Source organism: Muscardinus avellanarius (genome assembly GCF_963383645.1).
Source record: "Muscardinus avellanarius genome assembly, chromosome: 10".
NCBI classification, from domain to species: Eukaryota; Metazoa; Chordata; class Mammalia; order Rodentia; family Gliridae; genus Muscardinus; species Muscardinus avellanarius.
Window position 1 is genome coordinate 75,571,199 of NC_137796.1, and position 24,343 is coordinate 75,595,541.

The 24,343-nt window shown below is 48.2% G+C and overlaps 2 protein-coding genes across 4 annotated transcripts in view; one reads left to right on the forward strand and one right to left on the reverse strand.

Moving 5' to 3' along the window:
- CYTH3 (cytohesin 3) overlaps window positions 1-14,360 on the forward strand; it is a gene marked incomplete at both ends in the record, with an annotated part of 127,535 nt that extends 113,175 nt beyond the window's left edge. For all 3 annotated transcript variants that reach the window (XM_080703231.1, XM_080703232.1, XM_080703233.1), the window contains 8 exons: window positions 4,606-4,686; window positions 7,124-7,236; window positions 7,540-7,688; window positions 8,419-8,530; window positions 13,530-13,606; window positions 13,716-13,787; window positions 13,899-14,053; window positions 14,288-14,360. In XM_080703231.1, coding sequence (XP_080559357.1) covers window positions 4,606-4,686; window positions 7,124-7,236; window positions 7,540-7,688; window positions 8,419-8,530; window positions 13,530-13,606; window positions 13,716-13,787; window positions 13,899-14,053; window positions 14,288-14,360 — 832 coding nt within the window. The remainder of the gene's footprint in view (window positions 1-4,605; window positions 4,687-7,123; window positions 7,237-7,539; window positions 7,689-8,418; window positions 8,531-13,529; window positions 13,607-13,715; window positions 13,788-13,898; window positions 14,054-14,287) is intronic.
- A 4,153-nt stretch (window positions 14,361-18,513) lies between these two features.
- The window catches only part of USP42 (ubiquitin specific peptidase 42), a gene marked incomplete at its 5' end in the record, with an annotated part of 41,538 nt that continues 35,708 nt past the window's right edge, over window positions 18,514-24,343 (reverse strand). The window contains 2 exons of the mRNA XM_080702102.1: window positions 18,514-18,766; window positions 22,761-23,062. Of these exons, the coding sequence (XP_080558228.1) occupies window positions 18,726-18,766; window positions 22,761-23,062 (343 nt within the window). The 3' untranslated portion in view covers window positions 18,514-18,725. The remainder of the gene's footprint in view (window positions 18,767-22,760; window positions 23,063-24,343) is intronic.

The following is a 24,343-nucleotide window of genomic DNA, read 5'->3' on the forward strand; positions in this document are numbered from 1 at the left end:
CCCTGTTTCCAAATAAAAATATAAAATAGATCTGGGAGTATAGCCCGGAGGTAGAAGGGCTTCCAGGAACCCCAGTACCACCATAAATAAGTATATAAATAAATAAATAAATGATCTAGATTGGAAAGGAAGAGAGAGAACTATTTCTCTTTGCAAATGGCATGATCCATTGTGTAGAAAATCCTAAAGAATCACTAAAAACCATCAGAACTAATAAGTTCAGTAAGATTGCAAGATGCATTCAGGCATGGTGGTGCACGTGTAATCTTAGTACTTAAGAGGCTGAAACAGGAGGATCATAGATAGGTTCATGGCCAGCCTCAGCAACTTAGCAAGGCCTTCAGTAACTTAGACCCTTTTTCCAAATAAAAAATAAAATAAGGCTAGCTCAGAGGCAGAATGCCATTGGGTTCAATCCCCAGTATCCCCCCCCCACACTGCAGAATATAAAATCAATATAGAGTACTTATTTATTTATTCATTTATTTACAATACTAAGGATTGTGTCTAGGAACACTAAATTACATATAGCCCTTTTTATTTATTTTAATTTTTGTGGTACTGGAGGTTGAACGTAGAGGAATTCTACCTCTGAGCTACACCACCAGCCCTTTTAAATTTTTTGTTTGGAAACGTGTGTGTGTGTGTGTGTGTGTGTGTGTGTGTGTGTGTGTGTGTGTGTGTGTTACTAGGGATGAAACCCAGGGACATTTTACCTCTGAGCTACACCCACAGCCCTATTTTTTATTCTTTATTTGGAAACAGGGTCTCACTGAGTAGCAAAGGGCTGGCCTCACCAAGTAGCTGAGGCTGTCCGCAAACCTGGATCCTCCTGTCTCAGCCTCCCGAATGCTGGGATTACAAACATGTACCACCATGCCTGGCTTTGGAAACAGGGTCTTGAATAGGTTGCTGAGAGTCTTAAGTTGCTGAGGCCCATCTTAAACCTAAGATCCTCTGTCTCAGCCTCTTAAGTTCTGGAAATATATGCATACACCACCACGCCCAGCATTATTTTTTATTTTTTGAGATAAGATCTTGCTAAGTTGCTCAGACTAACCTCTAACTTGCAATCTTAATACTCAGTCCTCGGAGCAGCTAGGGTTATAGATATGTGCCACCATCCCCCACTCATTGTATTTGTGTATGTGAGCAATGAGCAAACTGAAAAGAGGATTAAGAAACAGCACTATTTATAATGACATCAAAAAGAAAATAGGAATAAGTTTAACAAGAAAAGTGCAAAAATTTTGCTCTGAAAATTAAAACATTGTTGAACAAAATGAAGATCCAAATAAATGGAAAGATATTCTATGTTTATGGGTCAGAAAACTTAATATTGTAAGGCGACAGTACTCTTCATATTCATCTGTAGATTTAATGCACTTCCTATCAAAGTCCCAGCTGACTTCTTTGAAGAAGTTGGCAGGCTTATCCTAAAATTCATATGGAACTTTAAGGGACCCAGAATAGCTACAGTCTTGAAAAAGAACAAACTTGGAGAACTAACTTCCCATTATAAAATAGACTAAAGCTACGCTAATCAAGAAAGTGTGGTACTGACATAAGGATAGACATACAGAAGATAAAGAATAGAATTCAGAATCAGGAAGTAAAACCTCATATTCACTGTCAAATGATTTTCCACAAATGTTCCAAGGCAGATCAATGAAGGAAGAATAGTCTTTTCTAAGACAACAAATAGTTCTGGGACATCTGGGTATCCACATGCAAAAGAATGGAATTATGGCCTTCACCAAATACACAATTAGAATGGACCAAAGACCTAAATGTAAAAGTAAAGCTGTAAAACACATGGGCAAATCTTGATCTTTATTATTTCTATTATTTTCTTTGTGTGTGTGTGGAACTGGGGGTGGAAACAGCCAGGAGCATTCTACCTCTGAGCTATACCCACAGCACTATTTTTCTTTATTTTGAAACAGGGTCTCACTAAGTTTTGGAGGGCCTCATTAAGTAGATGAGGCTGGTTGCCTCAGCAACTGGGATCCTCCTGTCTCAGCCTCCTAAGTACTAGGAATACAAGTGTGAGTCACCTTGTCCAACTCTTGACCTTGAATTATGCCAGTTTCTTAGATCTGACACTAAAAGTACAAAACAGAAAAAAATTAGTAAACTCAACATTATAAAAAAAGTAAGTACTTTGTGCTTAAGATGATAGCATTGAGAAAGTAAGATGACACTTTCCCTAAATAGGAGAAAATATTTGCAAGTATATAAGGACATATCTAGAATATATACAGAATTTCACCAGTTGATCATCCCTAATTCTAAATGCTCTGAAATCTGAAACTTTTGGAGTGCTAACATTATACTAAAAAAATAATGGATTTTAGCTGGTGTGGCAGCACACACCTATAATCCCAGTGCTTGGAGGGCTGAGATAGAATTGCAGGTTCAAAGACAGACTTGGCCACTCAGGCTCTCAGCAACCCACCCTGTTTCCAATAACAAATAAAATTGAAGCTGGGCGTGGTGGCACATGCTTGTAATCCCAGCATTCAGGAGCTGGAGATCGGAGGGTCGCAGTTTGTGGACAGTCTCAGCTACTTAGCAAGACCCTTTGCAACTCAGTGAGACCCTGTTTCAAAAAATTAAAAGACTAAATAATAGGGCTGGGTTTAGTTTGGAGATAGAATGCCCCTGGGTTCTATCCCCAGTACTGTTTTTTTTACTTATTTATTTATTTTTTTGGTGGTTCTGGGGTTCCTGGAAGCCCTTCTATCTCCGGGCTACACTCCCAGACCTATTTTTACATTTTTATTTGGAAACAGGGTCTCCTAAACCAGCGCGCGCGGCTAGCTTCGAACCTGCGCGATCCTCCTGTCTCTGCCTCCCAAGCGCGGGGATTACAAGCGTGCGCCACCACGCCCGGCCAGTACTGTTTTTTTTTTAAAAAAAAAGGCTGGCAACAAACCCGGATCCTGCCCCCGTGTACCCCAAACTGCCCTGCCAGTTTAGCAGGAATCATCTTACAGGGGCAGCGTTGGACAATCCAGGGCTCCATCCCCAGATATTGCATGGTCCTGCCTTCTAATTGAAGGTCCTAAAAATGTCCCCTTCTGTGAACACAGACATGTCAGGAACTATTAGAACCCCAGGGCTCTTAGAGACGGCACGCCACGCCTCCCATGTGTACATCCCAAAGAGAAGGATGGGGAGAATTGGGGGCACACATGCCTTGCGTTCACCTTGAAACCTACCATGTGAGCAGAGGCACCCTGTGAGCAGAGGCACCCAGCCACAGCCATTGCTTCTGTTGTCCAGTGCTGTGGCTGGTATAGGCCATGGCATTGCCTTGGTCCACGAGCTTAACCAAGGAGTGAACACTCTGGCTTTCAGGCTAGGCCTTGTCAGCTCAAGTATTGAACTGGAGAGTTCTGGCCTCATGGTTTCCAAAACTCATTCGCCTTTGTGTAGTCTGTGATGGGGCAGGTGGAGGCCCAGGGTTTTGCTGTTCAGGGTGTCCTCAGCACACTTCATGACCCGAGCTCCTGGGGTATCCCTGATTTAAAATCAAGTGAAGTACACTGTTGTATCATTTTATTTTTTATTATCATTTTAATGAATTTTACAGCCAGGCATGGTGCCACATGCTTGTAATCTCAGCTAAGACAGGAGGATCACAGTTCGACGACAGTCTCAGCTTCTTAATGAGACCCTTCGCAACTCAATGAGACCCTGTTTCAAAATAAGGAATAAAAAATAATGCTGAGGGTATAGCTCAGAGGTAGAATGTCCCTGGGTTTCATCCTCAGTACCGCAAAAAAATTTAAATAAATAAATATATAAATAGCTGGGCGTGGTGGTGCACGCTTGTAATCCCAGCATTCGGGAGGCTGAGACCAGAGGATCGCAGTTCGTGGACAGCCTCAGCTACTTAATGAGGCCCTTTGCAACTCAGTAAGACCTGGTTTCAAAATAAAGAATAAAAAATAGGGCAGGGAGTGTAGCTCGGAGGTCGAATGCCCCTGGGTTCCACCCCTAGACCTGCTTAAAAAAAAAAAAAAAAACCACTCATCTGTGAAATAGAGTGATAATGGGTCCTAGCTCATGGGGCCATCTTGAAAGTTGTAGGATGCACACTGAGCTTTGGACAAGCCTCACAGTTTAGTGTGTGAGGGCTCAGAATTAGCCATGGTAGTTGTTATTTGGGGGTTTATAATGGGTTCCTCCCAGATTCTTACCAATTGTGATGTATACTCCTAATATCCTTCAAATCTGTTTCATATTAAGCCTGAAAACAATTTTACACTGAAGAAAATTTTAATTTTGTAGTCATACAGACACCTACTGTTGGATATGCCTTTCTTTTTTTTTTTTTTTTTTTTTTTTTTGGTGGTACTGGGGATGGAACCCTTCTACCTCCAGGCTGCACTCCCAGACCTATTTTTTATATTTTATTTGGAAACAGTGTCTCTTAAGCCAGCACGGCTGGCTTCGAACCTGTGTGATCCTCTTGTCTCCTCCTCCCAAGCGCGGGGTTACAAGTGTGCGCCACCACACCCAGCTGGATGTGCCTTTCTTTGGATGTGATTGAGATAATATGTGTTGGTTTTGACATTTACTTCTACTCTTTCCTAGGGATGAATTTAATATCAAAGTTCTTCAGGCTTTTGTTGAACTCCATGAGTTTGCTGATCTCAACCTTGTACAAGCCTTAAGGTGAGCATCTGGCCGCACACCTGGTGTTGATCACACAGGGAAGCCTGAGTTGTAGTGATTGTTGATTCATTCCAGGTAACTCAGAGGGAGACCTGCGAGTCCTGCAGATACTGGCTCCTTGTTCCCATGCTCTCTTTCATGTGTAATATTCAGCAGCCCTAGGCAGTCATTGGGACATGCATGAAGATGGATATTATGCCTCCTTGTGACCTCCAGTTCAGTATCCACTTGTAGTTTCTTTGTTGTCTTTTTTTTTTTTTTTTGTGCTGGAGATTGAACCCAGGAGCATTCTACATTCTACCTCTGAACTACTCCTCCAGCCCTATATTTTATTCTTTATTTTGAAATAGGCCTCATTAAGTAGCTGAGGCTGGCAACAAACCCAGATCCTCCTGTCTCAGCCTTCCAAATACTGGGATTACAAGCGTGTGTCAGTACACCCAGTGTAGTTGTGTCTTTTGGTCAGTTAGTCTCTGGCTCAGAGCCTAAGAAGTTCCTAATATATCCCACAAAGTTGAGGTCTGTCATGGCCCACCTAGACAGGTGAAGGCAGAGCTCCCCCTTGGCTTTCCTTCAGCGGGCCCTTGAGCTCTGCCTGGCCTTAGCTCCTCTGTCATTCCTCTGCCATTGGGCCTGTCTGAGGTGCAGACAGGAGGGGCTCCTGGAGCCTACAGTGGGGAGAAAGAGAGAGTGAGTGAGTGTGCGCGCGCTTACGTGCGCTTGCATAATAAATGTTTTAAAACCTAAGTTTCATGGGTTGTCAGAAGGGGCTGGTTTCTATGGAAATAGAGAAGTGAGGCTGGGTAAGGGGTGCTCTGATGGAGCAAGTGACAAGGAGCAGCAGGGGACAAGTTCTGGGAGGAACAATGTGGTGGTCCTGTAGTCTGAGGAGCTGCTGTGAGGATTTGAGGCTTTACTCTGAGGGAAAGTCAGAGACATGTTGACTGACTGAAGACCATCCTCCTGCTATGGGGTGGGGCAGGGGCTGGGAAGGGCACATTCCTGATCTACATAGGAGCATCAGCAGTGACTCAGCCTATGGTGGTAGGCTCAGAGCCAGGAATGCCCAGTGGGTTGAGTCAGCGCTGTCAGAGCAGGAGCTGGGAAAAAGGCATGTGTGAAGGGTAGGGTGAGGAGGAGAGGTGGCTGTTTGTGACACTGCAGAGGGAGGAGAGCAGCGTCCTCCCCTTCTGATCACTGCAGCATCAGTGTCCTTTTTTAAATTTATTGGTACATTGTAATCTTACGTCATTATGAAGTGCAGAGTGGTAGCATCAGTGTCTGCAAACCAAGAACAACCCAGAAACTTAATCAGAGTCTGTACCTCTAACTTCAGCCCTCATCCTTGTCTAAAGCTATTGTAGCTTCAGATGTCACCGAGCAGCTGATGTGTGAAACTTGGCTCGCCACAGGACTGCAGGGGATAGGACAGCTATGGCCCTGTCTGAGGTGCTTTCATCCAGCAGGTTGTAGTTGGCGTTAGGTGCCCTACAGCCCAGGAAAGCAAAGAAAAGGGCAGGAGTATTGGAGCAGGGGTTGATTGAAGTATGGCAGCCAGGGAAGACCTCAGTGAGAGGGGACATCTGAGAACAAGAGCATCTGCTCACCCAGGCCGAGTCCCGGAGGCAGGAGTGTGTCTGCCGCCTCAAGGCAGCAGTAGGCAGTGGCCACAATGGTGTGGCAGGCCACAGACACCATCCTGCTTCCTCCAGCCTTGCTCATGAGTGGGGGGAGGGGGAGACAGAGAGGGGGAGGGGGAGAGAGAGAGAGAGAGAGAGAGAGAGAGAGAGAGAGAGAGAGAGAGAGTGTGTGTGTGTGTGTGTCTGTCTGTCTGTCTGTCTGTCTGTCTGGGAATTGAGTCTAAGGGCATTCTACCTTCGAGCTACACCCCCAGCCCTAATATTTTTTTATTAATTTGAAACAGTTTCTCACTAAGTTGCAGAGAGCCTCATTAAGTAGCTGAGGTTGGCCATGAACTGCAATGCTCCTGTCTCGGCCTCCCAAATACTGGGATTACAAGCGTGCACCGCCACAACTGGCTGAGTAAGGGTCTTGAGAGGAGGATATGGCCTGTTCGTGATGTCTTGACCGTGCTGTCCATGGAAATATGGCAGGTCTCACTTGGTGGGTGTAGGAGATGGCAGTTGGGGGCAAGAAGTACTGGGATCCTGGATGTTTTTAAGGTGGAGGCATCAGGCCTATCTGAAAAATTGGTGGTAGTCACAACGAAGCAGAGCAGTCAGTAAACCTGTCTTGAATTATCAAGCCGAAGGTTACTAAGTCTCTCCTATCTCTCAGCCCTTCCATGGCCCCTGTCAGGCTCCTCGGGCCCAGGAGAAAACATTCCTGTTGTGTTTGGGGCCTGGAACTGCCCTCGGGGCTCCAGGCTGGGCCCCCTCTGCTGTGGTCATGCAGGGAGGTGTCCATCTCTCTGCAGGCAGTTCTTGTGGAGCTTCAGGCTGCCAGGAGAGGCTCAGAAAATTGATCGCATGATGGAGGCCTTCGCTTCCCGCTATTGCCTATGCAACCCTGGAGTCTTCCAGTCCACAGGTCAGTGGCTCAGCTCCAGGCCTGGCCCTCACCTATCAAGCCCCCAGCACTGGAGGAAGGGTTCCCACGGCACAGTCTAACCCTTTATTGGGACCTGTCTGCAGCCACCTTTCACACCCATTCCCACTCTACAGGAAGCTGCCCCCTCAGAGGATGAGCCCAGGGCCCTGCTGTCCAGCACATGGGGCAGGACAGCACCCATAGTTTCTGTATGGGTCCTCCTTTTGGACCCCCCACTCTCCATGCACAATTCCAGTTGAGCTCAGGCTCCTGAGCCTGCTGCTGTCCGCTGACTTGTTGCAGACACATGCTATGTGCTGTCATTTGCAATCATCATGCTCAACACCAGTCTGCACAACCACAACGTGCGTGACAAGCCCACTGCGGAGCGGTTCATCACCATGAACCGTGGCATCAACGAGGGAGGGGACCTCCCCGAGGAGCTGCTGAGGGTGAGTCTGGCAGGACCGTGCTTCTGAGCTGCATTTTGGGAATATTGTTTCTCCTCATTGCTTGCTATCCCTTAACTTTTGAATTTTCAGGTTTGTAAACTTACATGAAAATTGGCAATGCCAGTTTGTTTATTGATTTGGTACTGAGGATGGAACTCAGGGGCATTCTATCTCCAAGCTATACCCCTCAGCCTGATTTGTTGTTGTTGTTGTTGTTGTTGTTGTTGAAACAAGATCTTGCTGGATTGATGAGAGTCTTACTACTTTCTGAGGCTGTCCTCAAACCTGCAGTCCTCCCATCCCAGCCTCCCAAGTGTTGGGATTACAGGCATGTGTCACCATGCATGGCTCAGTTTATTTTAATGCTTCTCTCAAGCATCTCTTTGCTTCCCTGGTCCTGCCTCACTTTATTCTTGTTCTGCACTGGAGGGAGAAAGAAAACAAAAGTTGCTAGCCGGGCGTGGTGGCGCACGCTTGTAATCCCAGCATTCAGGAGGCTGAGACAGGAGGATCGAGGTTCACAGACAGCCTCAGCTATGTAGGAACTACCTCTGCAACTCAGTGAGACCCTGCTTCAAGATAAAGAATAAAAAATGGGGCTGGGGGTGTAGCTCGGAGGTAGAGTGCCCCTGGGTTCTACCCCAAGTACTGAAGAAAAAAAAGAAAGAAAAGACAGTTGCTTCTCTCTGTTTGGATTTCTGAATTTGCTTGTGTCTCCCTTTCCTTACAGAACTTGTATGAAAGTATCAAGAATGAACCGTTTAAGATCCCAGAGGATGACGGAAATGACTTGACACACACATTCTTTAACCCAGACCGGGAGGGCTGGCTTCTGAAGCTGGGTGAGCCTGGCTGTGTGTGCCCTGTGCCCGTGGCCCCTCAGCCCACGGCGGCAGCTCCCGTGGGATCCCTCCCTAGCTCCTTGTAGCGAAGGCCCCCAGCCACAAGGCAGAAACATTAAACAGATGATGCGGCTAAGCCAGAGCTTGCTCTCGGCGCCGCACATTCCAGAGCCGATGACTACTTCCTTGAATGGTGGCCTTTCAGAGCACAGCCATGTTCTCAGTGTCCATGGCAGAGACCACACAGCCTGTCCCAGAAAACTGCCGAGTTAGCGTCCATGTAAATCCAGGGCAGTTTTCTGTAAGAGAAGCAAGTACATTGATCTCCTAAGAATCTGTGTGCCTTTCTCTTGGTTTGGTGTGGCTGTGATTTTTGATGAGTGGTTTAAATGTGCCTTCTTGTTGTTTTCCTTCTGCCTGTGGCTCCCACCTTTCTGTTCTGTGATGGGCTGTCCCTGCTTGTCCTGCGTTAGGAGGTAGGTACCCAGTGGCTTCCTCCCTTCCCCAGCGGCTCATTCCTCTCGGTTTCTCTCCCACGTTGGTCTGTGTGAAGCTCTGATTTGTGGCTGCCATTCATCCGATCCATTTGGCTTTGGACTTGCTGGGGTCAGCGTTGTGCACGATGTAGTTTATTGACACCCACCCTCGGGCAGGGCTGAGAGCAGCCAGGACCAGGAGTGCATGTCGACACTGTGAGAAAAAGCTTGCCCCGCCAACTTTAGGTCCAGCAGCAGCAGGGGAGCTGCTAACCAACTAGTCCCTTCATACTAACCAAGCAGTGCATGCTTGCAGACCCCTCCGCAAGATCCTGGGGTTGTTCTAAAGGCTTCCTCATCAGTGCTAAAGAAGGCAATTTTAGGAATTTAGGATTATTTTGACTCTGGGGGGGATGAACTTTTGCCTTCCATTGACAGTAAAGCCCATGAGATCTGACCACTGTATTTTTCCAGATACGTTTGAGAATCAGTTATTGTTATATGGCATGTAAGATGAGAGGGCTAGAACTCTGATGGCTCTTTTTTTTTACCCCTCCTGGTACTGGGGATGGAACCCAGGGGCATTCTACCTCTGAGCTACACCCCCAGCCCCATTTTTTATTCGTTATTTTGAAGCAGGGTCTCACTAAGTTGCAAGGGCCTCCCTAAGTAGCTGAGACTGGCTGCAAACCTGAGATCCTCCTGTCTCAGCCTCCCATGTATTGGGATTACAAGTGTGCGCCACCATGTTCCCCGGCTATGGTGGGTTTTTTTAACTTTTATGAAGAGAGGATAAGACACGCCGCATGATGACAGCGTGACAGGCACGGGCTTCCTTGCTGATGGGAGTGCTCCAGGTGCCAGCTGTTCTCACTGGTTTGCTCTTTGACTCTTCTCTGGCTATACCGAGATGTAAAAGAGCTCTGGATCTTTGCTTAAAAATCTATTACTGTAGCGTTGGCCTTGGATGCCCAAGTTTATCTAACCTTAGATAATCCCCAGACTTTTCAAGTCACATGATACTTGTCCTGGAGTCAGGGCAGGAGGAGGGATGCATCTGTGGATACCAACATTGTACCAGCCATAACCAGGGTGCTTGCTGGACTAGACAGGTCCATTCTATTCTTGCATGGCTGAGAGTGGCCCCTCAAGGGACAGGGATATGGCAGCTCATGTGGCTCTATCCTACTGGGGAGGAGGACAGCTTTGAAGACATAAATGAATGGAATAAAGGCACAAGACAGCTTGTGTTTCTAACCTGTTTTCTGACCAGGCAGATAAGCAGGCAGTGAAATGAACGCACAGAGCACTTGTGGAGGCGCTGTGGGTCTGGGCCCCAAGGGATGCCAGCGGGGCCCTGCACAGCTGACACAGCCTCAGCTCGGGCAGTGGCCATGGGGCCCGAGGTCTGCCCAGGCGAGCAGGCGTGCACTGCTTTGCTGGCACCCAGGTCTCTTGTACACCAGTAGGCTTCGTATCCACTCTGTTCTTAGGAGCAAAGTCTGGGGCCAAAGGCTTGCAAACCGCACTGTCTACAGGGGAGGCTCCCTGAAGCTGGTGGGCTCTTTCCAGAGCTCCTGATGCTCAGAGATACTTCTGCCCACGGGCTGTCCCCCAGCTGTTTGGAAGAGCCCTGACCACTAGATATAGCAAGGTGGTATTGGTCCTCAAAGGGCCAGACGCCAATTCTGAAAGCTCAAGTCAGGCCCCAGCTGTGGCCCTGCACCAACAGGGCACACAGGGTCCCTCCCAGCACAGGGCAATCTCCACAGGGACAGAGGCATCTGGCTAGAGGTGTGCAGGACTCCAGAAAGTGGTTTTTCAATGATGCACTCAGATGGGAATGGGCCTTGCTTAGTCACAAATCTCATCATAAATTTGGTTTTAGAGCAGGTTGCATTTTAAGGCCTGGATGTGTGACGGAGCACAGGCCTGACTTAGAGTTGTTAAGAAATTTGAAACATTGGGTTTTGATGGGGTTTTGAGAGCCAATCATGTCAGAAATAGGACGTGGTCAGAGTTGAGTAACTGGGGTATGGTTGTCCAGTTACCCACGTGCTTGTGCCGTGAGTGTTCTTGCATGTGTGCAGGCCTGCTTGTACGCATGCACACATATGCCTGGTAACGCAGTAGAAATGGAAATTTGCAAACTGAGAGTGGTGTTTGCCCTGTGGTTTTGCCCAGTCTGCAGGCCTGGTGTGGTGCGGGGCAGACCCTGCCGTGGCTCTGAGACCAGGAGCATCACCCTGCCCCTGTTGCCTCTGAGATGAAATGTGTCCTTGGCTAGTCAGATTTTGGGTCAGCCCAGACGACACACCTCAGTCTGGGTGCCTGCAGCCCTGGTTTGTGAGACTCCCTTGGCCCAAAGGACTGGGCAAGAATTGGGTTTTCCAGTTGCCCCACTGACTGCAAAATAGTAGGGTAGGGTCCAGGGCAGGGAGCCATGGCGTCTTCCCAGCAGATTCACCTCCATGGTAGCTGTTGATCCCAGGGTAGTGACGGGGGGCTGGGTGATGTAGGGGTGAGTAGAGCCTGGACGGGCCCTGATCGCCTGCCATGGCAGGAGTAAATCGGGAAAAGAGCGAGTCCTGGACAGGGAGCACAGCGCAGGTTCTGCCGAGTGCAGTGGGACTTTGAGGAGCTTCAAAGACACCTCTGGCTGCTGCTGGAGGCCGGCGGGCCGGCGGGGTGTGGGACACAAGGGCTGCAGTGAGTCTGCTCCGGGAGTCTCCAAGGGAGCTGGAGGCGATGGCCGATGACAAGGTGCCAGGGTGGTGGAGTTGCTGTCAAATCCTGCCACAGACTTGTGGGGCTCAGGGGAAAGCTGGGAAAGGTTTTCTTATGATCTTAAGGCATAGGTGCCTGTTCTGTCCCCTTGTTGCTGGAGACTTTGTGACAAGACAGGTTGCCCTGAGGGTCACCTAGACCCCATATGGAATAAGGCCTCCTCCTTAGTCCCCCTGGATGGAGTAGACCCCCTCCGATTGGTCCCCCCTTGTACAGAATGGGCTTCCTGCCCAGCTGGGTGGGACAAGCTCCCGGCTGTGGGGAGCGTGAGGATGATGAAGTGGTGTGCGGAGGTCTACAGAGGAAGGAGCACGTCTCCAGGCCAGAGGCCTGCGCACAGGCCCCGTGGCACCAGGTGTGAGCTGGGTGCTGGAGAGACTTGTGGAGACTCCGAGGGGGCCTTGAGGTGGGATGTAGCCAGGTGTTCTGACAGGGGGGCTGTGTGCTCATGAGGCCGTATGGTGAGGCTGCCTGGAAAGAGGTGATAACTGGACTGCCTCCCGTGTTTGGGGTACCAGGCCTACTGATCAGCCTCAGGCCATCAGAGAAGGTCTGATGTGTGGCGCGGGGTGAGAGCCCCAGCTGGGCTTTGGAGACGCCCCTGCCCCTGGTGCCTTCGTGCCTGCCAGGATTGTACTTCCTCCCTCCCCAGAAGGTTCCTTTTCTTGTTTATCTCGTCCTGGGTCTTTCCAAAGTGAAGCCCAGTCAGAGGCCAGAAAAGCTCCTGCCTCAGCCCAGAAACATGCAGGTTCCACCCGTCTCCATGCCCCAGTACTCCGTGTTGGCCCCCTGAGCTCGGGTTGGGGGTCACAGCCCCCAGCCCCTGACAGAAGGTTCCTTACCTGCTTGCCTGTCATAGAGAAAGCCAGGCCGGCTCCTTGGAGCGTCCACCATCAGCTCTGGGGAGCGGTGGGCAGGGAGGGCCACCTCTTACCTAGTACCCAGGCAGCTGTTCAGTTTGTTACCACGACCGACCGACCGACCGACAGACCGATCGATCTACCTACCTACATTCCTTCCTTCCCTCCCTCCCTTCCTTCGTTTTCCTTTTTTTTTTTTTTTAATCATCATGTCAGAAGCAAAAGCTAGCAGATGAAGTCATTGTGTACTGAAATATCAAGGTACAAGATTTCTTTTCCATAGGAAAAGGAAGAGTAGGTGCAGATGAGCTCTGTGTGTGTGCGCGCGTGCATGTGTGTGTGTGTATACACATATGTGTGTGCTCCAGATCTTGTTAAAAGATTAATTCAGCCTAATCGTTCCCTGAGCTGAGGGGTAATTGGCTCTGATGGATCCCAGGGCTGCCCAGAGTACCCAGTAATGAGATCAGGCCCTGAGGTAACAGGATTAAGCCCTGGACGGACCGGTGAGCCGGCATCGACCTCATCATGTTGTCATTTCATGGGAAATTACACCCATCCATTGCGACTAACTTTCCCAGAAGCAGATGGGAAGTGATGTGTTATCTAAGGTGACCTGGGTGTCTGAAGACACCTGTGGACCAGGGTGGGGGTGCATGTGGGCCCCAGCCATGCACCCAGCCGCCCAGCTGGACGGCCAGGCCACACAGCTTGCCCAGGACGTTGCTGACTGTGGCCAGACTATTGAGCATTTTCTTGAGGAAGGAAACTGAAGCCTAAGCTGGGCTCCCAGTGGCCTTCCTGAAAATGCAGTCCTTTGTGTGGGTCCTGGGCTCTGCTGCACTGGGTTCCTAACACACACTCTTTTGCTTCCAGGAGGGCGGGTGAAGACCTGGAAGCGGCGGTGGTTCATCCTGACAGACAACTGCCTCTACTACTTTGAATACACAACAGTAAGTGAGGAGCCTTCCCCGGGCCTCCTTCAGCAGTCACCCGCACCACGTGGCAAGGGACCCTCAGGCTGGGGTCTGCTGAGGCTGGCTGTGTACCTTTCTCTTGTAGGACAAGGAGCCCAGGGGAATCATCCCACTGGAAAACCTCAGCATCAGGGAGGTGGAGGACCCGCGGAAGCCCGTGAGTGGCTTCCTTTTGAAAACTTGTTTTCCTCCCACTCTCAGGCCATGCTCATGGCCTGAGACCCCTGCCTGAAACCCCTGTGACGGCCTCCCCTTCTCTCTCTACTAGAACTGCTTTGAGCTTTACAATCCCAGTCACAAAGGGCAGGTCATCAAAGCCTGCAAGACAGAGGCGGACGGCCGGGTGGTAGAGGGCAACCACGTGGTGTACCGGATCTCTGCCCCGAGCCCAGAGGAGAAGGAGGAGTGGATGAAGTCCATCAAGTGAGTGAGGGTCGAGGACAGGCCCAGTCCTCCTGACAGTGACCTCTGGGAGCTAGCACAGACACGCACACCCATGCAGGACGCGCGCTGTGCTTCCCTGAAGCAGAGGGGCTGGGCCGCCGAAGCTGCAGACTGGAGCCTGCTGTCCTGTCGGCGGCACCTGCCGCAAGGTGGAAAGAGGAGGTCTGGGTTGCACGTTCTTGGCCTTGACCACCTTGTTTTGTTTTTCTCCAGGGCCAGCATCAGTAGGGATCCTTTCTATGACATGTTGGCCACACGGAAAAGAAGGATTGCCAATAAAAAATAGCACTTTCCTGGCTCAGCAGGTAAACGTAAGGACCCAAACCCCCACAGAGCGTGACTGGCGCCTCCGAACACCGCCAGCAGGCTGCAACTCACAGGTAGCAGGGCAGGGAGGAGGCACCCCCGAAGTGCCCAGTGCAGCCAGAACTGTGTACGCTGGAGCCTTATGCCACGGCCTGGGATGTGTGGTCTCAAACCTTCCCCTCCTGCTACCACCTAGTGCCCACAGCAGGAGACGTCAGAAGCATTGCGCTCTAGCAACACGGCCTTGCGAGTCCACACAGCTCTCCTGGGACTCTGCAGCAGGAGCCTCCTTCACGTCAGTCACATCACGCCTGGGCACTCCGGGCAGTCGCAACCCTTCTAGAAGCCTCTGTTTTCTATCAAAATGAGAAAGGAAAAGCTACCACTTTTTTATTCAGAATTTTTCTCAGATATATAGGATTATAGCTTTTATATGCCTTTTTATATTCTGAAATTATAACGAAAGATACTTTCTAACAGTAGTATTTTTAGAATGGCAGCTATAAATTTAACTCCTGGACACAAGCATATATTGTGCACTGAAAAAAATCTATATTTGCAGCACCCAGAGGGAGGGCTGTGGGATTACTTGCACTTGGTGGGGCTTGGCCCAAGCAGGGGGGCAGAAGAGGCTGCTCTGGGGAGAAGTCATGGGGTGTCCTTGAGGATCGGTACACTTGGGGGACTCCCTGTCAGTGCTGCAACCTCCCTGTGACTTAGACTTTTGAACCCCACAAAAGCTTTCTAGAACAAGTCCCTAAAATATGGTTTGGGGGTGTTTACCCTACAACTGCTGAATCCTAGAGAATGAAGCTCTTTCTCTAGACCCAGGTTATTCTGTATAGAACCACACAAAACTGCTATTATTTGACCGCTTTTTTTTTTCTTTTTTCTTTTTACCGTACTTTCATGTAGTTCACCTCAATACCTGGGACCATATATGTCACTATTTAAAACCTTTGGCAAAATGCTTATTTTATTGATGTTATGGTGATCAGACTTCTTAAAGTAATGAATATTTAACTAGAAATAACCCATGTCATTGCTCTTGTAGTACGTGACTGAGAGACTTGGTCTCCCTTCATGAGCAGGGACAGAGTGAGCTCTGGCTGGCAGTGCGTGGCACCTAGAGCTTTGTGATGGGCTCACTCTCCAGTCTGCACCAGGGTGGGACTTGTGAAGTTCCACAACTCGGAAGTTGTCAGGCGGCCCTCCACAAACAGTAGCAGGTACTCAGGACATCTGCTGAAGGATGTGTGGCCCCCACATTGAGACCAGAGCTGGAAGGAGGGTGGGGGTTAGCTCAGTGGTAGAGCACTTGCTTAGCCTGTGTGAGGCCCTGGGTTCCATCTCCAGCACTGAAAAGAAAAACAAAACAAACACAAGTCCTCCAGGGCTAGATGAGAGCATGTGGGAGGATGAGGAACTGTGTGCATAGGGTGAGGTGGGCTGAGAGGCAAGAGCCCTCTCTGTCCTTATTGGGAGCTTTTTTCCTCCACGGGGATGCTCATGGATAACACACAGGACCCCCTTTAGCTCACAGCTGTTCAGTGGCGGATGGCTTTCCTCCCAGCACTGCTCCCCCTACGCCATCTGCACAAGAGCACCTGGAATTTGCACATTTAGGCCATTTGTCCTGTGCAAAATGCAAGTCCAGGAATAGAAACCTCAGACCCAGTGCACTTATGTTTTGTTCTAAGTAGCAGAAGTGACCCTTCCTCTGAGCCGCTTGAGCCAGAGACTGCACAGCTGTGGGCCCTCTGCCTCTGTGTGGCTGACCTTGATGTAGCTCTGTCACACTAGACCACAAAGGGATCCAAAGCTGAAACTCTCCATTATGCATCAGACTGGTTATTTTTTGTTTATTCCCAAGCTTCTAGGCTTTGTTACTTTACCGATACCTCAAATCTGAAGCTTCAGTGTTTAGAGCTAGGCAGGCCACCCTGCGAGGGACGCCTGACTGGTATATATGCAACTTGGCCTCCAGTCCTCCACGCGCAGGCGCTGCCTCCACCCCACAAAGCACTGACACTGCGGCTCTGCAGGCCTGTCCTCGGGCCAGCCTCGCCCAGGGCTGCTGCACGTCCCCATTTTACGTGTGAACATGTAGTTTCCTGTCTGACCAGGTACTGCACTGGGATACGAAGCTGTCTGCCTGTGGGTGTAGAGAAGTGAGTGTGGAGTCACTTGATGAACCTTTCATGCCATTGGCCTCCGTGAGCATGTTTTGCCTGGTGGCTGCTCACCCCGGGATTGATGTTAGAAGGCCCTGGTGCTCAGTCTTGCCCTCAAAGACTATTACATAAAATTGCCTAATACCGGGTTTTGTTGTGACAGTGTTAATTCCACAAGCATCTGACCATCTTGCCCACTGGGCCGCTAGGCAGGCCTGGTTCAGAAACCCAATGGATTAGTGACTATGCACAATACCTGGCCTTCGTCAGGGCTGCGGTTCCCTCTCTTGCAGGGGGCAGATGAGGCATAATCATGTTCACCCTCCTCTCCACCCCCAGGGTCTACACTCACTGCTTGAATTAAGTCCAAGTTTTGGCCAAAGACAAGTTTGCTCCAGAGTCAAAGGGCAGTAGACTGGGAAGAGGAGCCCTGGGCAGGAGAGGGTGGCCTCCATGGCTGCTCCAGCCTGGCTTTCTGGGCTCTGATTGTCATTTGAGGTGTAAGTGAACCAACCTTGGACCCAGACACGTAACTCTAGGGTCGCAGAACACTTCTGAGCAGTAATGTGGTACCAGAGTCAAAATACCTGTTTATAGATGAGGCAGCATTTAATGCCTCATGTACAGCAAGGCCTATTTTCAAAGTTACAAATACTTTGCAGAGAAGTCAGGTCTATTATAGACCAGAAATCACAAGTCATGATTTCTCATTTTCTTCCTTTAGAAAACATTTCTATTTACAATAAATATAGTTAATATGTAAATAATGTACATATATATTGATTTCTGGAGTGTTTGTTACTCAATGTATATACTCCCACAACTTGCATGAAGAAAAAATATGCTATTAATATCAAAATATCTGCTAATATTTTGTTGCAAAGTGAACATTTAGTAAGGCAGAGGGTGTATGGCTGTCAAGACTCTTACAAATACCGTGTTCACTAAATAAAAATCAAATGTATTGTTAAAAACAGGATCGTCTAAGACTTGGTTCTTTAGAGGCAAATCCTTGCCCGGTTTCCCCCCCACCATTCCTGGGATGTGCGCCTCTGCTCCAGTGACAGCCTGGCTGGAGGCACCTGAGAGGCTGTGGTGTAGGGGCTTTGTGGGTTTCAAGAAAGTGAAGACAGACATGAGGCCGTGAGATGTAGCTGTAAGCAAGTGGGGAAAACAGTAAAATAACACACACACAGTGTTTAATTTGCTGCCATTTATATACTATATAAATTTTACATGCTGTATATTTACAGTGGGGCAAGTGCTTTTTTAATCTTTAAAAAAACAAAGATCAAACTTTAGACATCTCTGAACAACACAAACTGTATAAACCATACAGATTATTCAGATACAAACTGTATTAAATACAGTTCTCCCCACTCCATCTCCTGATGCAGGACCAGTGAATTATAAGTGTATCACAGTTTGATAGCATATCCATATTAAAAATAAAATCACAGTATGATTTTGTCTGTAACTAGAAACTTTAAGGGACCAAGCTGACAACTCAGACTCCAATATCATACAGTCAAGACAAGAGACACTGTATAAAAAAGTGTTATGTAATAAAAACATACTGTAGGCTTTACAAATAATGTTTGGATTATACATTCATAATGTAAATACTCATCATAACTGGTAAATTGATTGGAATAGTTCCACAAAGTTCAAAAACAGAACCCGTCTATAAAATACATTTTCAAATCTTAAATACAACTAAAATATGAAGCAAATTAGTTTCTAGTATCAGACATTACAGAACACAGACTGCCCTCGAAAGCCTAGTTGAGAGCTTGTGAATCTTTAAATAAGTCTTTAAATTAAATATACGCACTGTCAGTTTGTACTTTTAATAATCCATGGTTTCCCGGTTGGTCTTGCACCAGATGTCTACCTTGGAGGAACATTACATGAAATACAAGTAATCAACCTGAGTCTGTAATTAAGCAGCATTTGAGATGTTCTATTCCAGGGCATTATTTTCAATGTGATTTATATACACGGTATTTTACAATGGTCAGCAGTTGTAGAAAGTGTTCATCCATTTGGAATAGGGCAATTAAGAAAAGGTAAAAACTAAAAAAAAAAAAGTTCTCCATGGTAAAATCTGTACAGTATTTACTAAAGAAGCACCACGCAGATTTGAACAAAGTTATTTCTATGTTTATAATTTAAGCTGGGTTGGGGATGGCTTCTGTTGAACATGTTGAGTCTGAAAGACAAGAGGTGCAGGCATTACTTGGGAACAGAAACCAGGGCACTGCCTTTTCTTAACACCCTGGTCATTGGCTCCCAGAGGTCCTGGGAAGCTCCTTTTCCCTGAAGTGGTTGCTCTTCCTTCCCAAACTGCAGGAAAGGGACCTGCTCATGTTCAGCAGCTGCAGAGGCCCTGGCCAGCCGCTTGGCAAGGGTAGCGCCATCTGCTGGGCCCAGCCGTGCCCACTCTGAACCCCAACTGGCTAATCGGCTTCCATCCAGAGACCAGCTTTCACTGGGGAAGAGTTTAGTTCTTTAGTTAGGCTTAGCTCTTTCTTTTTAAAAGAGGACACACCAATAAGGCTTGTCATGTCCCCTCTCTGTTCTACCATGACAAAATGTATAGACAGGAAAACAACTTACCATAACTAGTGAATTTTTTTGTTTTGAGGCCAAGTTTCAATCACCTGAAAAGAAAAAGGTTAAGAATAGATTTTAATATGATTTTGCAAAAGTTTTAGTGCCTGTGCTCTTTTGGGCACATTAAATGATTGATTACAATTAGAATTAGGTTTCCGCTGGGCGTGGTGGCGCACGCTTGTAATCCCCGCGCTTGGGAGGCAGAGACAGGAGGATCGCGCAGGTTCGAAGCCAGGCGTGCGCGCTGGCTTAGGAGACCGTTTCCAAATAAAAATGTAAAAATAGGTCTGGGAGTGTAGCCCGGAGGTAGAAGGGCTTCCAGGAACCCCAGTACCACCAAAAGAAAAGAAAAAAAAGAAGAATTAGGTTTCCATAGTTGCACATTGATCACCTGACCTCAATACTACAGGAGGGTGGATAAGCCAGAGGGGCTGGCATGCAGCAATTTCTCCCAATGGCCTACTGAAAATAAGAGTTATGATGATAGAGGGCCACTGACCCAGTGGAGAGATGCCCAAAAGGTATGCCCCTGTGGCAACGGGCCAGCCTTGGCCCCAAACTGCAGCATGTTCTCACATTAGGGTGGAACAGAAAAGTGGAAGCAGCCTGAGGACAGGCGCATGGGAAGGAAGCGGGAGTGCCAGGGGCCAGGACGGTGGGGTGTGTGGAAGACACAGAGGAGTTAGTGCCACTGGACTGGGAACATAAACACGGGCACCTCTCAGACCCGGCATGACTCGGCTGCCTGCAACGGTGGAGTCCTGGCCACGTGAGCTCATCTACTGGGCACAGAACTGGTGCGGACTTCGCACTCCAAGCTGCTTTGCTAAGATGGGAGAGTCTGGTGACAATTCTATGATCCTTCCTGATACACAGAATAAATCCATCTTACTACCTGATCCTCCTGACCACACAGAGGTCAGAGGGGCCAATCCTCACCAATCCCTTCCCCAAATCCCTCGAATGTTAATGCAAAACCAACTTTTAAAATGTGTAAAATTACTTAAAAACACAGAGCAAGTGCTGCGCCCTACTCAACTGTGTGTGCTCCGTCAGCAGACTTCCCAGGGAACCCTCCTCATCCGCCTCAGTGCCCAGCTGCCTCTCCTCCCATGCCTGCGCTGCTGGATGTCTGTTCCTCAGTCAGGTGTACACTGACTGAGAGCCACCGGAGGGGACAGACCAGGCCCCTACCTGGGATTCCCCCACCAAACACACTTCTTCCATGCCCAGGCTAGTCAAGAATAAGAACCAAAAGGCCTCTGAGCAACCAAGATCAGGCACTGAAAGTCCCTTTGATGACGTGTGGCATTTATTTATTTATTTATTTTCACTACTAGGTATGGAACCCAGGGGCATTCTACCTCCAGGCTACACCCCCAGCACTATTTTTATTCTTGATTTTTTTTTTTTTTTAATCGGGTCTGGGGATGGAACTCAGGAGCATTTGACCTCCGAGCTACACCCCCTGCCCTATTTTTATTCTTTATTTTGAAACAGGGTCTCACTAAGTTGCGGAGGGCCTCACTAAGTAGCTGAGGCTGTCTGTGAACCGCGATCCTCCGGTCTCAGCCTCCTGAATGCTGGGATTACAAGCTGTGCCACCACGCCCGGCTTATTCTTGATTTTGAAACAGGGTCTCACGAAGTTGCGGGGGGCCTCACTAAGTAGTAGCTGTCTTCAAACCTGCGATCCTCCCGCCTCAACCTCCAAGTACTGGAATTAAAAGCATGCACCAACCATGCCTGACTCGGGCCAGGTGGTTTCTGTTGAAACTACTCACCTCTGCTGAGCAGCACCAAACAAATGGACGGCAAAGTCTATAGCCGATGACATTTGAATTTTATATAGTACTCATGTGAAATGAAATACTATTCTTTGAAATTTTAAAAAATGATAAAGCAAGCCAGGCATGTAATAACCCCAGTACTTAGGGGACTGAAGCAGGAGGATGGCAGGTTTGAGGCCAGCCTCAACAACTCAGACCTTCAGGAACTTAGGGAGCCCCTATTTCAAGATAAGACAGAGTTGAAGGTATAGCTTACAGGTAGAACACCCCTGGGTTCAACCTCCAATACCAAAAATAAGTAAACTGAGCTTGCAGGGCATGCAAAGGTAGCTCTGGGCTGGCTCTGCCTGAGGCCTGCAGTTTGCCAACCTCTGCTCTAGCTCACTGACACACCACATCCATTTTTAACCCACTCAGTGCTCCTTTCCAGGGGCAAAGGTCATTGGAAATAAGGAGGAAAGGGGTTCCCTAACTCCAACCAGAGAACACAAAGAGCTGCTTTGTTTACAATCTGTTTACAATCTACAAACAAGACATCCAAGAGCCTGGGACATTTAGCTATGGTAGAAGCCAAAGACCCGCATGCAGAGGCCTCAATTTACCTCTCTGGTGAAGGCTACCAACTATGGCTCCTAATGATCCAAGTCATCAAATTATGAGCCGGGCATCAGGTTACACTCAGGATGCTTTAAGGATGCAGGAGAGTAAAGCATGTGCTGCAAAACTATTTCTACGAAGCCGGGCATGGTGGCGCACGCTTTTAATCCCAGCATTTGGGAGGCTGAGACAGGAGAATTGCGGTTCAAAGCCAGCCTCAGCTACTTAGGCTCTTTGCAACTCAGTGAGACCCTGTTTCAAAATAAAGAAAAACATAGGGCTGGGAGCTGGGTATGGTGGCACAAGCTTGTAATCTCAGTATTTGGGAGGCTGATTTGGGAGGGAGGACCGCGGTTCAGGGACAGCCTCAGCTACTATTTAGTGAGGTCCTTTAGAATGCAGTGAGACCCTGTTTCAAAATAAAGAAAAAATAGGGCTGGGGGTGTAGCTCGGAAGTAGAATGCCCTGGATTCCATTCACAGTACAAAATATATATATTTATACAGAAAAGTCAGCTGGACATGGTGGTGCACACCTGTAATCCTAATATTTGGAAGGCTGAGACAGGAGGATCACAAGTTTGCACACACAAAGCCTCAGCAACTTAGTGAGACCCTGTTTCAAAAATAAAAATAAGAGTCGAGGGTGATGGCACATGCCTGTAATCCCAGCAATTTTAAGGCTTGAGACAGGAAGACTACAGGTTCGAGGCCAGCCTCACCAATTTAGCTTAAAAAATAGAAAGGGCTGGTGTGGCTCAGAGGTAGAATGCCTCTGGATTCAATCACAAAGTTAATGAGTCAGTTAGTGAGTAAATACATAAAGAGGCTGGGGCTGAGCCTCAGAGGCAAAATGCCCTGGGGTTCAAGCCCCAGTACCACCAAAAAAAGAAAGGATGAGACAGGAAGATTGCAAGTTTGAGGACAGCCTCAGTGACATAGCAAGACTCTTTTACACCTATTAAGACCCTGTTTTCAAACCAAAAGTTTTTAAAAAGGGTTGGGGGTATAGCAAGCTGCTAAGGGATTAAACTAAGTAACCAAATCACACAGGGAATGGCGCACACACTGCACGCCGAGGCTGAGGAGGTGGAGCAACTCCTATCTACTCACATACTCTCTGTGCCGCTTGAGACTATGTCCCAATCACCCTCCCCCACAATTCGTGAGTTTCTATCATCTTAATTCCAAGTGACTCCTCTTACCCTGGCCATACTCCGACAGATGACACCTGTCGGCCCTGCTTTCCATCCGTAGATGCTTTGTTTTCTCTCGGAAAGGTCCAAAGCCTTCCAGAGGCAGGCCGTCGGTGAGCAGAAAATCGCCCTCGGTTCTCCGGAATCGGTCGACAGTCTCATAGCTCACGGCCTTCACTAAGTGCAGTTCTGAGTCTTTCACAAAGTCCTCTGACTTCCTTGAGTGCCTCTTCTTTTTCTTCTTCTTCTTTTTGTGTCTGTGGAGGTCAGCATCAGAGTATGCTACTGAAAGGTCAGAATCCTGCTGATGCCTGCAGAAGAAGCAGCCAGAATTTAAAAACCAAAACCCAAAACCCAGAACCACCTCAGATAGGACCTGGCGCTGGACCTTCATGCCCACTTACCAAGGACGGCAGTGTGCAGACACAGGGAAGTCATCTCTAGTTAAAAGTCTTTTGTTTGCTTTCACTGTAATAATGTTTAAGCCCAGGGACAAAACTGACCAGCCTGGGCTCCACCCCTGGCCACTGCGTTCAGCTGTGCTCAGGAGTTGGGGCCGTGCGAGGTCAGCTCAAGGAGGATCAAACTTTTCTTGAAACCAGCAACAAAAGGGAAAAAACAGTATTTTCCCATGTGTCCCAAGCACATAGGAGAAAAAAGGTTTGTGATTCTCTTTTTCCTCAAGTTCCCATTGCTGGTTTGTACATAACTTTTGGCAATCTTTTCCCAGGGCTCTAATTTTAAAAGATGCCAACTAGAATTACAAAGAAATCTTAGTCACACTACTCATCATAGATAGTCACTTTCAAGACAACCGTCAACCAATTTAACTTTTTAAAAATAAAAGGCCAGGCGTGGTGGCGCACACTTGTAATCCCAGTATTTGGGAAGCTGAGACCGGAAGGTCGCGGTTCGCAGACAGCCTCAGCTACTTAGTGAGACCCTCTGCAACTCAGTGAGACGCGGTTTCAAAATAAAGAATAAAAAATAGGGCAGGAGCCAGGCGTGGTGGCGCACGCTTGTAATCCCCGCGCTTGGGAGGTGGAGACAGGAGGATCGCGCAGGTTCAAAGCCAGGCACGCTGGCTTAAGAGACCTTGTTTCCACATAAAAAGTATAAAATAGGTCTGGGAGTATAGCCTGGAGGTAGAAGGGCTTCCAGGAACCCCAGTACCACCCAAAAAAAAAAAAAAAAAAAATACAAAAAGCTGAGCAGGTGTGATAGCGCACACTTGTAATCCCAGCATTTGGAAGGCTGAGACCAGAGGATCATGGTTCACAGACAGCCTCAGCTACTTAGTGAGGTCCTCCATTCCTTAGTGAGACCCTGTTTCAAAAAATAAAGAATAAAAATAGGGCAGGGGCTGTAGCTCGGAGGGGTTGAATGCCCCTGGGTTCCATTCCCAGACCCCCCCCCCAAATACAAAAAGCTGGACATGGTGGCACATGCTTGTAATCCCAGTACTTGGGAGGCTGAGACAGGAGGATGGCAGGTTTGTGGCCATCCTCAACAATACTTGTGAGGCCCTCCACAACTTAGTGAGACCCTTTGTTCAAAATAAAGAATAAAAAACCGGGCTGGGGAGTATAACT